The sequence below is a fragment of the Alligator sinensis genome, unplaced genomic scaffold, assembly GCF_000455745.1.
Source record: "Alligator sinensis unplaced genomic scaffold, ASM45574v1 scaffold469_2, whole genome shotgun sequence".
NCBI classification, from domain to species: domain Eukaryota; kingdom Metazoa; phylum Chordata; order Crocodylia; family Alligatoridae; genus Alligator; species Alligator sinensis.
Window position 1 is genome coordinate 280,189 of NW_005842988.1, and position 15,077 is coordinate 295,265.

The 15,077-nt window shown below is 54.6% G+C and overlaps 1 protein-coding gene across 1 annotated transcript in view; it reads right to left on the minus strand.

The window, feature by feature from the left end:
* Positions 1-15,077, minus strand: part of SETD5 (SET domain containing 5) — a 58,857-nt gene that overhangs the window by 7,979 nt on the left and 35,801 nt on the right. Inside the window, 7 exon segments of the mRNA XM_006036623.3 lie at positions 158-441; positions 1,587-1,940; positions 1,943-2,062; positions 3,527-3,583; positions 6,349-6,602; positions 9,370-9,499; positions 14,803-15,045. Of these exon segments, the coding sequence (XP_006036685.2) occupies positions 158-441; positions 1,587-1,940; positions 1,943-2,062; positions 3,527-3,583; positions 6,349-6,602; positions 9,370-9,499; positions 14,803-15,045 (1,442 nt within the window).

Consider the following 15,077-nt stretch of genomic DNA (forward strand, 5'->3'; position numbering starts at 1 on the left):
TGCTGAACCCAGGGGTACACAGGCTGTGCCTTCTGCCTCTGTGACTGCACTTAGCTTGCAGGTCCTGATGCACATCTCAATGGGAGAGACCCCGGGAAAGAATCTGGCCTGTTTCCTGCAAAGCAACTCTAGTTGTGCACAGACAGCTAACACTCACCACCTGCTGCTGATGCTGTCCTGGGACTTGCAGAGCAATGTCGAGGAACTAGCTCCTCTTGGGTCTGGCGGGCTGATCTCCTCAACATGAGGCAGGGAGGGATGAGAAGGGGAGAAGCTGCTTTGAGGGGAGGACGGGGTCCGACGTGCTGAGCCCTGCAGGCTGCTGGCATCCGTGTCGGTCACACAGCTGCTGCCTTGCCGGGTAGGAGTCCCTGTGCACCGCACTGAGTCACCACCCTCCTTGGCTTCTTGTTTCCGCTTGCGGTATTCCAGCAGAGAGACCTGGGAGACAGACGCAGCTGTGAGCCTGGGAAACAAAGAAACCAGCTACCCGGCAAGCCCCCGATGGTGCATTCCCCTGACCCCTCAGACGCCGTCCCAGAAGCACTGACTAACTACGCAAATACACGTGGCTTGGCTGCTGAGGCCTGCAGGACATGGGCTGTTGAGCTAGTAGCACAGTGCCCCACAGAAAACAAGTGATGATTTGCAAGGGACCTCAAAGCACTTTGCAAGCATGAGTGAAGCTTCCCCTCCTGAAGCCAGCAGGAAAAGCCCTGGTCTACGTGAGGGGACAGAGGCAGAGACTGAATGACTCATGCAGAAGTCACACAGCAAGTGCATCCCAGAGCAGGAAATAAGCCCCGTGCGGGAGAACGCATAGATGCTGGGAGGAGTAACAGAAATTACTTTTATGCAAAAGATGTAACTGCTGAAAGAGCCATTGCTGTGGCTTGGCAGATGTGTACAGGCATGCTCCATCAATATACGTTCTGAAAAAACCAAGTGCCCCCCAGCTAGGTATGCCCCTTCCACTTCATCCCAACCGTGCCAGATTCAGTCCCACGTGGGCATTAACCCACCGCCCAGCGAAGCATTTGCTGGTAACACTGACTAGTGTGGATCTGAGCACCCTAAGACCACGCGATGGGGGTGCCATCCCTTCCCTGGGAAGACCATTCCGTTTCAATATCAACAAGCATCCCAAAGAAGCAGCCTACACCTCTCTGAACACTGTCCCATGGCTGCTGGCTCCGGCCCAGCTCCTTCCTCTCTCCTCAGTAACTCTGGCTCCTGCTTCCCCTCTCCAGCCATCCCTATGGGGCTGTGATTCAGTTCGATCACCACTAGCCAAGCTGTCCGTGTTCTGTTACTTTATCACAGAGGGGGCTTTCCTCTCTCCTTGCTCCAGGGCGTGATCATGTCACTGGGCCCACCCGCAGCTCATTAAAAAAAGCCCTCACCTAATTTTCTACCCCCTCCCCCAGGGCCTTTCCACCTTTGCTCCTCAGTTCATCTCACTTAGCCGAATTCTGTCTGCAGATCTGCTCTCTCGGCCCTTCTGGCCTGTTTTTTTGCCCTCACTGGTATGTACTGCTTCTCTCAATGCCCGTTGCCTGCAGACACCGTCAGCAGGGGGTACTTGCCTTCTTCCTTTGTGGTGGGTTCTGTGGGGCAGATTTGACTCCTTCGCAAGCCTTCTCGCCACAGGGAGACATGGATCCATGCACCATTTCTTTAAGCAGCCCAGGCTCGTGTCTGCTGAAGTATCCGTCCACAGGAGAGTTGCAGCAACCCGCTTCTGAACTGGAAGGCTTTTTCTCCCCGACCTGAGCAGACCCCCGCAACAAACCGTCTACACGGGGCATCGCGTTCAAGGGTGAGAAGGCATACATTAAGTTAAACTCTGTCCGAAAAGCCTGATCTGAGTTCCGTAGCAGCAGCTGTGCTTCCCCGCTCTTTCCCGGGGAGCGGGTCTCTAAAGCAGAGCTGAGGGGATGGAGGCCTGTGAAGCCAGGTCAGAGTGCCCAGAGTTGAGCAGCGACGACCTTTCTGGGCAGGTGTTTGCACCAGCATCCAGGTATCCGCCCTTTGCCAAATCCATGTCCGTTCGAAGGCAGAGCTAGAAAATCCAATGAGAACAGAGGGGTGAAGGGGAGGGGGAATCGGGGACACGGGCAGACAGGTGGGAGAGAAAAAGGTCAAGTCCAAAAGCACTTGATGCAATGACAACACTGCTTTCAGCTCCTCGCCTGCCCCAGCCCTTCCCTGCACTGCCCTGAAGTCTTTCTAGATGTGCCCAGCTGGGAATTGAGGATGAGAGGCGAATTCAGTGCTGTCCAGTCTGCAAAACCCTTTCCCTTCAATTGCTCTTTCTGTAAACGGAGCAATGACCCTAGCACTTGTCCCCAGGTACTTGCTGATATCTTCAATTTGCCTGTGCCCTTCGGCACCGCTGCGGAGATGCAGTGCTATCTGCCAGCTCCATTCTGGAAAGGACAGCCCGAGTCACGGGCCCTGACGACTCGCTGGCTGCCCCATCAGCCACTTCTCTGCTGTCCCAATCCCTCCCCAGCTGCGCACTGCCTAGGAGCGCCAAGCTCGCTTCCTCCTACTTGCTCTGCACTGGCCCACAGCAAGATCTGGCCTCTGAGGCCCCTTCACTCCATTCACGGCATCTGGCAGTCCCTTCCCCCAAGACAACACCCTCGCCCCCTGCCCCAGTGCATCCCCTCCGAGGAACCTCCTGGCCAGAGACTTGACTGCGTCCCCTCTGCCATGCTGCAGGGCTCAGGAAAGACAACATGCAGCTGTGCCCTTCCTCCTGCATCACAGCCCCAAGCACTCACAGCTTCCCAGAACCTGCTGCATGAGGCTGCATGAGGACGGGAGTGCAGCCCTGTACTGTGTCTGGAGCACCAGCTGGGCTCCAGCACTAGCGAACCCCCTGCCGCTGCTAGACCTGCAGGAGGGGCCATGACTGCTTCCCCTCCTCTGGCCCTTTGACCGCTGGGCAGTCACCTGGACTGTCTTTCCCTGGGACTGTGCATGCACTGGTTCATGCTGAACAGAGCAGGTCAAGAATGGCACATGCTCAGAAGCTGATCAAAACACCAGCCATGAAAATACAGAAGGCTCTGCAAAGTTCCCATTGCTCCAGGGACCTTCAGTTCAAGCCTGTGAGGGGACCTCCCATTCCAGCACCCACACTGCTCCTTTATCGCCAGGGGCGAAGGCACTACACAAACCACATCTGTGGAGTGGAGACTGATGCTGACTGGTGTTTGTGGGGCCAGCCCTTTGCCCTGTACCTCAATAACCGAGACAATTCTTCACACTGCCTCCATCCCCCCACCTGCAGGATGGTCTATGCATGCCTGCTCCTCAAGCCATTCCAGCTGGTTGCCTGTTGTCTCCAATAACCCTGCTGTCTCTTCTCAGCTTTGCTCCGACTCGTGCCCCATCTGGCCCACTCCCATCCTTTCATTCTCCTTCACGGACTCCTCACCCTCCTTCCACCCTCCCTTGTGCACGCACACACACACACACGCAGCCGTGAGCGCGATTGAGATGGTGTGATAACTACCTCTGGTGACAGGGACTCGGGCCTATGCGCAGGGGAACTCTCAGGGGAGGATACGTTCTAGAGGAGGGAAAAGCATCTTGTTATTCATCTACTTAAAAAGTCAAGAAGCAAAATAATAAAATAAAAATAAGCACAGAGGTTAGCCACAGCTATTCTACATGAAGGCTGCCCCGAGGGACCTGCCCAGGGATTAGAGGGCGACTCAGTGGGTTAGGGAGTTTCTAAATCTTCCTGGAAGCAAAGACAGGATGGGGTTATCATGTTCCATGCCACAACTTAGTATCCAAACCAGAGAACAGAAGAGATGTTAGACAGAGAAGTATCTGCTTCCTTATATTCCCACTGATGCTGCCAAGGGGGTTGCACCAGGAAATATAAAGCAATCCATGTATGCCTTTAGTCCAATGATGTGAGGAGGCTGGTGTGCAAGGTTTGATCCTGCCTGAGCCAAAGGCAACTGAAATGAGATTCCACACTGGAGGAAAATGAAGACGGTGCCTTCAGTCACCCCAAGCTTCCTCTTCGGTTAGGTCAGGTGCCAACTGAGTGAGACAACTGCCAGGATTGCCACCGCGTGCAAACGAAGGAGGGCGGTCTGCCTAATGCAAGGACATTACAGAGCACCCCTGCAACAAGGGCAGAGAGGGAGGCTCTCAGGTGGCGGGCACCACCAGGGACATGGGGAAAAGGCTGGCCTGACCCTTGCAACCAGGAATACTCTACCAAGCGGTGTGAACTCAGAACCTCGCTGGCCAGCTACGACAACGTGATGGGTGGATTCCATGGGGACAGCACGTGCAGGTCCCCACTCTCAAAGTCCCTATTCCAATCAAGCCCAGAGAGGTATGCTTCTAGGCCGGGGTGGGCAATTATTTCAGGCGGAAGGCCGCTTAGTTTTGGCAAGCCAGAGGGCTGCATGACAGGCAGCCAGGGGCAGGTAAATATTAATTTTTCTAAATGTTTTAGTGGCCCCATGGAACAGACAGAACGGCCTGGCGGGCCGCATCCAGCCCCCGGGCCGCATTTTGCCCAGCCGTTCTAGGCTCAGCTGGTCTAGAGTTAACTCAGCCTCTTGCCTCTGAGCACCTGACCTGCTAGTGGCTTCTGGAGTTTGTGGGACAAGTTCCCCAGAGGAGCAGCTGCAGCTGACTGATTCAGAAAGTAGCTCTGCAAAAGTGGCACTTTTAGCCTAACTCTTCAGGACTCACACCAGGGTTTAGAAAGGCACCTGATTCCCCCAGACCAATGGCTCATCATCACCATCAGCTCTCTCACAAGGAACCAGTGCCACTGACAACAGATTGAAGACCTGTCTGCAGCTCTCTTCCCCTGGAAGCTGTGGTCATGGGACTGAAGCATGCAATCTGTATACATGGCAAGATGCATTCTCTCACATTAGAACTGGTGACAACTGAGTGGAACAGACATGACACGAAGTGTTATAAATGAGCAGCACTGGGTGGGCCTTCGAAGCCTGAACATAGACAACTGTGGTCTACAAAGCTGCTAGGCTCCTGTCCCAGAGGGAAGGAGGCAGCCTGGGAAGGTGGAAGGTTTCCATCCCTGTGGTCACACTTCTGCTGCACACTGCACCAGGAAGAGACAACAGCACTGAACACGGGACTGCAAGTCTGTAGCTGGACGCCCAGTGCCTGGCACTCACCCCCAACTTCCACCTCAAAGCACAGCAGAGCCCAGGAGCAGTTTCCAGCTCCAGTTCCATTCCCAAATCACTTCCAGCCCCTCTGCAGTGCTCAACAAGGCTGTCCGCTAAGTTGTGCAACCCCCCTCCACAGCAGCTCCCAAAAAAGAGCTCTCAAAGTGAAAATGCAAGCACTAAGCAACAAGACTTCAGCAACGGAGGCTGCCTGCACTGCTGCTGGGCAGAGCAGGGATCTCTGCAGAGCAGTCTCACACCAGTGGGCAGGTGGGCATTCACTGCACTGAGTGCTCCTGGGTGGGCTTGGAGGCTCATGCTGGAGGCAGCGTCAGGTTTGGTGAGTCCCACTGCTGAAGGAGAAGCAATACTGGAAAGGACGGAACTCCAAAGCCCTGGCACCTCCTGCACTACTGCTGGTCACGGCCACAGGGGTGCAATGTGACACAGTAGACGAGGAAGCTCCAGACAGGATGGGCGCTTACCCTGCTGGGCTCCAACACGTCCTACAATTCTGCAGGCGGAAGCCACCACAAAAATCAAAGGTATATATGGAGTGGGGAAATACAAAGGGACACTCAACGCTGGGCACAGAGAACTACAGGCAGTCCCGGGGCTGCTGGGACCTGAATCTCCAATACCCGCAAGGCCTGGGTAAGTGCATGGTACATGCAGAAGGGAGGGAGGGGATGCCTGACGCTCGCAGGGAGCTTGGGGGTGTGGATCCTCACAAGGCAGGGAGGGAAACCATGGTGTTTCAGAAGGCTGCAATGGGAAAGGGGCCTGCAGCTGGGCAGGATGCAGGGTGAGTGGGTGGTCTCTGGAAAACCTGACAGCTGACATGCCATGTCCAGAGAGAAAGGGAGCAGAAACCAAGGTGTTGTCCTGGGAGAGTGAGGGGCTGCTGCACAGCAGAGGGGCATGTAAGGGGGGGGAAGAGAGAAGGAGCCCACACATCTCTGACAGCTTCCAGGAGCAAGAGTGGCTACAGCCACAGGCAGAACAGAGGATAAAGGCACCAGCTGCCCTGCAGTGGGGCGCTGCGAGTCTTAGCTAGGAACCCAACCGTAGGCGTGAAGGCAGGAGCCCCCAGCACAGCCCCAGGTACACGCACATGCTCTTGTCCACCCACGTCCTGAGTGCGTGGTCCTCTACCCAGACTTACCTCAAACTGTAGTGGAGTATTGCAGCGACTCGCAGCCAGGGAGGGAATGGGCGAGAACATCATGCCATAACCATTGCGACACTCCTCCTCTCCCGGCACGGACGAGCAGGGAGTGGGAAGCTGTGGGCTCATGGAGCCAGGAACGGAAGGGACAGGAGGCGGAGGCGTGACAGGAGACAGAGGCCTCAGCAACTTGGTAACATTCTGCTCCATCAGATAGCGGGACTTCCACTTCTTCAGGGGGCTCAGCAAGTCTGCAGAACATGAACTGCATGGAGCATCGTGCTGCACTGCCACTTGCCCTGCCCCTCACCCCGGCGGCAGCCCGCCCATTCCAGACCCCGACGGCTGAGGCGGCACCAGCACCCACGCTCCAGCCCCAGAAGAGGTGGCGCTACGCAAGTCTGGAAATCAGAGCTGCGTGTCACGAAGGAAGACTAACAGTCCAAGTGCTAGAAGTGGAATGTGGGAAAGGTCAAAGCCCACTGCGGGAAGGAGCCAGAGAGGCTGGAACAAGGAGAGAGGTTGCCTCTGAGGGCCTCCACCTGACAAAAGACAAGAAAAAACTCTACGCTGGCACGTCACAGATGAACCACGGTGCAGCTCAGTTCTCCCCAGCTGATCTCGGCAGCCCGGATAAATACAGCCCCAGGAGCGATCATTCCCACTGAGAAAGACCCTGACCCTCCGCACTGCTCTGAGGTGCAGGGCCTCTTCGTTTACCCCACTGCTGGTGAACTTCTCAGGGCACAGAGCCGGGCTGCGCTTCTCTGGGAAGTGTCCAGCAGCCTTCGGCGGTCTAAGACCAGCGTGGTGAAGGCAGAAGCAAGCTGTGATGCTGCTGGAACTGCACGGCTCCTCAGGCTGCGGGCCAGGGAAGGTTTTGGTCAGCTCAGCACCACCTCCCACCACAGCCTCCATCTCCCCCCCAACATCAGTACGCTATGCCCACCCCGCAGCCCCAGCCCGGGCAACTTCTCTGCCTGGCACATGCTGCCTCGTTGGCTCTGCTGTACCCAGCCTCTGCTCTCACGCATCTCCCGAGGAGCCTCCCACTGGCCCCCAGCTGCCCCGTGCTCTGCACCTCTCCCGTGTCCACTCTCCTTGCAGGCTTTTGAGCTCCTTCCCAGCTGGAACAGGTCCTGACCTGGCGACTGCGAGTCTCCTCTGTTCCCCCAGGCCTTCCCTTCCTTCAGGGCCAGGCTCTCGCACAGGTGTTCGGGCTGCCAGTTCTGCTGCTTCCTCACCTCAGGCCTCGGTGCACCAGGCTCAGTCCAAGCAGCCTGTTACACCGGGCACCACTGACCTTCTTTCCCACTGTGACCCAGTGACCCCTCCCCCTCTGCCTCCCTTTGGAAACTGCCTGCATGTCCCTCGCCCCTCGCACTGTCCCATGCAAGGGTCACCTATATACCCAGCCCCTCGGCCAGGTCAGCGCCATCATGCACGAAGTCTCTGATCCACTGGACACTGCTCCCAACCCCTTTCCCTCTGGGGCAGGCTACAGCTCCGCTGCCCTCCATTTTCTGCTCCCAGCTTCCTACTTCCCTGACCCTGGGCTCAATCGACAGCCATTCGCCTGCACCACCGAATCCTGTCAACCTCAACCTACACCATCTCCAAGCAGCAAGTCCCTCCTCATGTTCCAGCCACTTCACAAGGGAACTTCCAGACACTCCCTTGCCAGCTGGCTCCACAGGGCCTCAGCTACCAGGCCTGAGAGAGAGGAATGCCAGTTGTGGGGAAATCCTAGGAACGGGCCTCTCCCAGGTTGCTGGTCTTGTGACTTTTGTGAAGGCATGCTGTTATGTTTGACCTTTCCCAAGTCTCAGGCTCTGACACCAAACAATTCACTTGGCTTTGCCCTTTAGAATTTCCCTAATGGTCTTGCTCACCCCTTTCAGGTCTTGCTCAGGGATGTGCATTATTCAAAATCTCCTGCTTTGTTCACATTAAACGCATCTAACCTTTTAATAACCAACTCTGGTGTTAATTGTACACTGTCTAACTGCTCGTCTGTCGTCCTTGGAAAACTGATTCCTGACTTGGGCAGATCTCCGCCCTCTTCCTCTGTAAAGACAGATGCAAGTGAACTATTTAACAACTCTGCTATTGCTTTTCTCAGATTTAAATGCCAGTATTTTAGGTACCTGCTGCACAATCCTCTACCAACTGTTAATTCTCAGCACAGATTAGACTATCCAGCTGCCATTCTAATGGCATCATGCTCAGAGGGATGGCACTGGTCTCCTTGGAACTGTACTATACGACCCTGATGATCATTTTGCAAGGTCCAGTACCATCCCGCTGCCGTAAGGTATTGGGGCAGTGCAGGCAACCTCTCGCTAGAAGGGACCTGGGGAAATGGACATGCAGCATTTCTCACCAGCCACTGTCCTGTGCCAGCACGTGCTAGTGCATGAAGCAGGCTGCGCCTGCTGGCAAGGAGCTGCACCAGGCAGCTAGTCCAGAAGCTGCCACCCAGCTGCAGACAAGCAAGGGGACTGCAAGCCTGCTAAGGAAGGCTGGCCAGCTGACATGGGTAACTGGCTGGCCACAGGAAATAAGAGGCTCCCCAGGAAGGGAGGCTGGGGAGAGGAAGGAGAGAGGAGGTGCAGAAGCCAATGGACACGCACCACACCAGAGATGCCCCTCTCCCAGGGTCTGTAGAGAAATGGGCAGACGGAGAGAGGAAGGCCGCAAGGCTGAGGCCCGCGGCCTGGGCCAGAGCACACTTTGGGCCTGAGGCCTGCAGAGGAGCCAGAAGCTGGTCTACATGTTCACTGCTGGGTTGCTGTGAAGAGAAGCCGCACTCGTTTGCCTGCGCGTGAAAGGCTTTGTGTTCTCTGGAGACAAGCCAAAGGGATATAATAAAGGGCCTGGTTGAGATGAGGAAAAGGGCTCCTGCATCTGCCAGGGGGAGTACACCCTGCTACAGCACACACTTCCAAAGCCTTGCTTTCAATCCATGCATCAGCTAGCCTCACCAGCCTATGAGTTCACCACATGCTGGACACGTACCTGTGTTGTCCTTGCAGATGCTGGAAGAGTTGCTGCTCTCATTGCTTTGGTATAGACACTGGGTTCTGTTTTCTTGTGGAGCTGATGAGGTTTGAGTCATCCCTTCTTCCAGGGCTTGCTTCATCCAACGCTGCAACAGAACAAGACCATGTCATTATGCAGTCTCTCTGCCGCTTCACAGGAACTGCTGCAGGACTCGCACAGGAGCGCAGTGTCAGGCTCCATCTTCTTTTTGGGAAGAACACTGGTGTGATGGAGATGTGAAGGCTGAGCCCAAAGACTTATGAATGGCTTTGAAGAGGAATGCTCGATGAGACAGGTGCTAAAGGTTACAAACCTGTCTGCAATGGAAGGGTAAAGACCTCTTTAGAAGGTAGGAGGCACGAAACCCAGCAGTTAGGGAGTTTTAAGGTCAGGTGTTATTTGAAAAATTGAGCTAATGGAAGTGTAAGTATTTAGAATTTGCCTTAAAAATCTGCCTTCTGGACAAGGCCCTGCTTCACGTATAGGAGGGGAATCCTGGCAATACAATGGGACAGAAAAAAGTGCTACCTTGACTGTCTTTGAGATGAAAACATCTGTCTCTTGGAGTAGCCAGAAATATGCATTAGCAGAGTCTGAAAGAAATGGTTCTGTCACTTCAGTACTGTCGAGCTCTAGATGTATCCAGAGCGCAGAGTTGTTCCTTCCCCAGCATAGAGTACCACTTCGGGAAGAGCACAGGGGACCTCACCCACTGCTACAAGTGTCATTCTGAACTGCCCGGGGATGCAATTTTCTGGCAGGTCTTGGTACCAGATCTGTGTGGAATACAGTGTGTGGGAGCTCCACCACGAGAGCCTGAAGCTTGCTTCTCTCCTGGCTAAGGAGACGGCTACTGTTGTGAGAGCAACAGCAGAAAGAGCATCCAACAGGGGCTCCTCATAAGCCAAAGGGGTGAGGCTGTGGTCCCACAACAGAGCCTGTATACTGAGGCTCTTCAGAAGTGTCGTGCCACCTGATAAGAATCATAGAAATTAAGGGCTGGAAGGACTTCAAAAGATAAGAGTCCAACCCTCCCGCTCTGGGCAAGAATACTGCTGAGATCAAACGATCCCAGCAAACTGTCTGTCCAGTCTCCATTTGGAGGACTTCCAAGGTTGGGGACTGCACTATCTCCCTGGGAAGTCTAGTCCAGATTCTGGTCACCCTTACCATGAAGTTGTTCCCTACATGCAGCCTGAAACCCATCCTCTAACAGTTTACGGCCATTGCTCTTTGCCATCCCCTGGGGCACCCTAGCAAACGCTTTTTCCCCCAGCTCCTGATATTCACCCCTTACACACTTACAGATGGCCACTAAGTCCCACCTCAGTCTTTCCCTCCCCAGGATGAACAGTCCCAGATCCCTTAGTCTTTCCTCATAAGGTTTGTCCTCCAAGCCCTTAATCATTTGTGTGGTACTTCAAACTAGAGAAGACTAGTCTGACTACAGTGCTGGGTGACCTGCTTAATGCTGCTAGATGGACCCACACTGAGCTACATTAAAGTCTAGAGAATTTTAGCTGCAGTTAATAGGTCCTGAGACCAAGTGTGCTGGACTATTTTGCCCTGTAGAACCCCAGGACAGAAGACCTGCGACAGGAGGTCCTGAACCTGCAAGGGAGGAGCTCTCTTTCCACAGCTCACTGTGGCAGTCGCTGCCTTGGTCAGCAGGGAGACAGGCAGGTAAGTCTGACCTGGCTTCTCCTGGCTCTAGCAGACACCGTGGGTATTAGTGAAAACCCTGAGAAGGTGCAGAAGAGGTTTCAGTTCCACTGCAGAAGAAAAGCAACAAGGCTCACAGCCTCTCTGGAACACAGCCGTGGATATCCGCTGTCATTCTGGATGACAAGCAGGTCAAGCAGCAGAGCCCCCGCTGATGGGATGATGACCTGCAGTTGGATTTCTACAGCTGCCACTTGTGCTCAGACAGACTGCTTGCTGAGGAAGTCCATCAAATGGCTGCTGACTCCTGGAGGGACAGAATGCAGCCCCTTACACACTCTGGCCTCTCACGGGACTCCTGCAACACTGCATGTGGGCTCCTGCACTAAAGTATCCGAGTTCACACGCACCAGACAGGCTGGGCCTGGGACAGGAGCTTCACTGACATGTACACGAGGAGAACAGAAGCGCTGCTCTGCAGTAACAACGATTCTTTAAGAGGCTGCACTGGCACGGACCTGGCAGGAGGGCACGGGCACTAAGAATCAGAATCTTCTGAACCTCCATGTCCGCTGGGATAGACACATGCCCTGTGCCTGAACTGCCCTGACAGATGCCAATCTCTCAGTCACAAGGTATGTGCACACCGCACAGACACGTACCGAGTGTCCCCATTGCCCAGACGTGTGAACTGAGACACAGCTAGGAGCTTGCCTCAGGTCACTTTGCTGTTCTGGGAAACCTAGGAGAACCACAGGTCTGCCTGGTCCCCAGCCCCCTGTGCAGGAATACCGGAACAGCCTCCATGGACAACACGCATGAATCCGTCTGCTTGCTGTCTTTATAAACATTAAAAGACTGGATGGGAATTGAATTCCCTCTTTGGTGACAGCGAAGGCTTGGAGACCCATCAGCAATGCACACGGTGATGCAGCTGAGGACATGTTTGGATTCTCCAAGGGTGGGAAGATGAGTGGAAACAGGCAAAAGTAAACTGCTTCAGAGCTAAGGGGCCAGAGGAGAGGAACCAATGGAAGGAGAATACAGAGACCTGGTAAATGTTCAAGGAAGAAAGAACCAAACATATTAAGAGACAGGGCTGCGAAGTGGATGTGGCAGCCAAAAAAAACAAAACAAAAAACCCAAGGGGGGTTATGAAACTCTACCAAGCTACAAAGAAACGCTTGCAGGTGACTGGTCACAACTACCAGCAGCAGTAAAAGCAAAAAAGAAATCGTCCCCACTACCCCAAGGAATAAATAAAAAACAGATAGAGCCGTCACTATCTATTAGGAAGGCCTCCACTGGAAACAGAAATCAGTTACGGCAATGTAGGTAAGATGGAAGAATGTAACAGTTTGCAAGGAAGTTGCCTTGCAAGAACTTAAAGCATCTTTCAACAAACTGAAGAGCACTCAGACAGCAGGGCCAGGACGAAACCTTTTCAGATCTGCCGCACTGGAATGAAAATGCTGCTCTAGCTCGTCAGCGGAGCGCAAGCCAGCATCCACCCCAGACAGGTGTAAAACATGAAGCATCAGACGACTACCTAGAAAAGGGATCTGAGCAACTGCCAGTGGCATGGATCGCATTACCATCGGTCCCAGGGAAACTCCTGGAGACAGTCTGAACTTAGCTGCAATACCACCAACAGCAAGTTTCAAGTACAAGCCTCTTCCTGTACTGGATGGTGTAGACAGAGAGTCCCTGTGAAACATACTGGAAATCTGTGCATCTCCTTGTTAAATTACCAGATCTTCCAGAGTCAAGATGCCAAGTGTGCTGCGATCTCCAGCCAGGAACTAATCATCAAGCACTGGACAGTTAAGTCATTCCCAACCAAGCAGGAGAGGACAAACCCAGGTAATTTCAGTGGTAACATTAACGGAGTGCCTCAGAGAGGTAATGGCTGCTTTTTCGGGTGGTCTACCTGTGTGACAAGGGATTAATTGAAGACGGAAGCAGCGAGGTAAAACTTCTCTGAAGGACCCAAAGAGTGGAAATTCCCCAAGGAAAGGACCAAAAAGCATCCGCTAAGTGCTGGTGCTAGCTTTTAAAGAGCACCAAGACTGGGAAAGCAGAGAGGACCCCCAGGGAGGCACTGAGATGCCCAGAGAGAGACAAAAATAAATCCCAAAGAAACTGGGGGATAAGCAGGGACAGATGGTTCTGCTAAGAGGGACTGTAAATGAGGTGCAATCTGCCAGTCTACCTGAAGGTCCCTACCTCTTGCTGCTTCCCAGCTGACTAGCATACACAGCCTGGTTTCCCCTGCAGACAGGCAGGGGTGGAGCATCATCCCTGGAGAGATGAGGCTGCCAACCCTCACAGTGGGCTCCGAATTCGTTCACTTGCTGCAGCCTGAGAGCCCAATCTCGGCTATACGGGAGATTCCAGCCGCAGCTCTCTCAAGAGACGGTGGCACTAAGGATGTGGAGGACATGTCTACTGTGCAGACTGTGCCACTCTTCCAACAAGGGCAGCAGAGGAGCTCGCCCCGTCCACAGTCACTAACTCAACTGGAATCATCCTGCTGGGCGACAGGCAGCTGCTGAAGCCCTGACCGTGCGCATCACCAATGCTGACAAACGGGACCAAGTCCCATTTCACAACCCCTTGCCTGGGAGAGGCCTGCAGGCTTGTGGCAACTACTCCCAACACAGACTTAGACCCAACCCTTAGGGAAGGCCAGTCCACTAGAGCCATCTATCCAATCCAGGGGCAGGCAGTTATTTTGGGCAAAGGGCCGCTTACTGAGTTTCGGAAAGCCATCGAGGGCCGCATGACAGGCAGCCCAGGGTAGATTAATCTTAATTTTCTAAATTTTGTGAGGGGCTCCACGGGCCAGATAGAACAGCCTGGTGGGCCACATCTGGCCCCGGGCAGCATCTTGCCCACCCCTGATCCAACCGGCTGACCCACAAACGGAGGCAGGACCACCGCGGTCAGTGCCAGCCTAAGGCAGGCAAGTAAGAACGCAGTCTGGTATTTAGGGCCGGCAACACCCATCTTTCTCTGCTGGGGCATGACCTGAAGTTACACTGAAGGATCAAACACCCACGCACTCCAGCTGCTGCGGAGCTGCCCAAGCCACCTGTTCCCCACTGCCATGGGGGGAGAGGTGGGGCCAGCCTGAGGTGCCAGGCCTTTCAGCTGGGCTGACACCTGAGCATCAGAGGGGAGGCAGTGATATCTGCGCAGGCACCATGGGACCGGACCCTCCACACCCCTACTCCTGATCCCAGGGGTGGAACTGGCGAACTCCCACTGCAGCTTGGAGGCTCCAGAGACTGAGCTCCAGCGCGACAGAAGGGATGAGAGCAATTCGCTGGTCAGAGCTGGAGAAGCCAGGCTCCCTGGCCTCAGACTGCTTCCAGGGCAGCTTCTCATTGTGAGTCCATGCAAGGAAGGCGGCTCTTCTCTGCTTCTCCTCAGCCCTGTGTCCCTCCCTTCCTCCACTCCCCCGTCCTGGGGACACCCCAGACACATTCAGCTTCCTTCTCTGCTGCCACTCGGTTTTCTGGGGAGGTGGAAACTGCCCACAGGGAGCCCAAGCACAAGCACCATTGCACAGCAAGCCCCTCCTCAGCTCCATCAGCCTTGGCCTACATGCCCAAGCTCAGGGCAGGGCCGACTCACCCAGGAAGACACCGACTACACTGGACTGGGCTCAACAGGCCTGCAGGAGCACAGGAAAGGGGGCGCATGCCAGAGGATCAAAGGGAGATGATGTAAGCACACACACACCTTTTTACAGGAACTGTACATCCCATCCAGCAGCAGAGGCCTGCGGCGTCTCTCGGGGTTGAAGGGGGAGCCAAAGCGGATGTAGTGTTTGGGGGTGGTACAAATCAGCGGGGAGTGGGAAAGACCAGGGAGCATGTTGAGGGTTGTTGCCAGAACCGTTGGGTCCGTGGTAATGCGCAGAGGGCACTCGATGGGGCACTCCTGCTTCTCCGCCTTGTCGTTCAGCCACTCTGTAACTAGATACTGAAGCAGAGAATAGTCCTGAGTATGGGGGG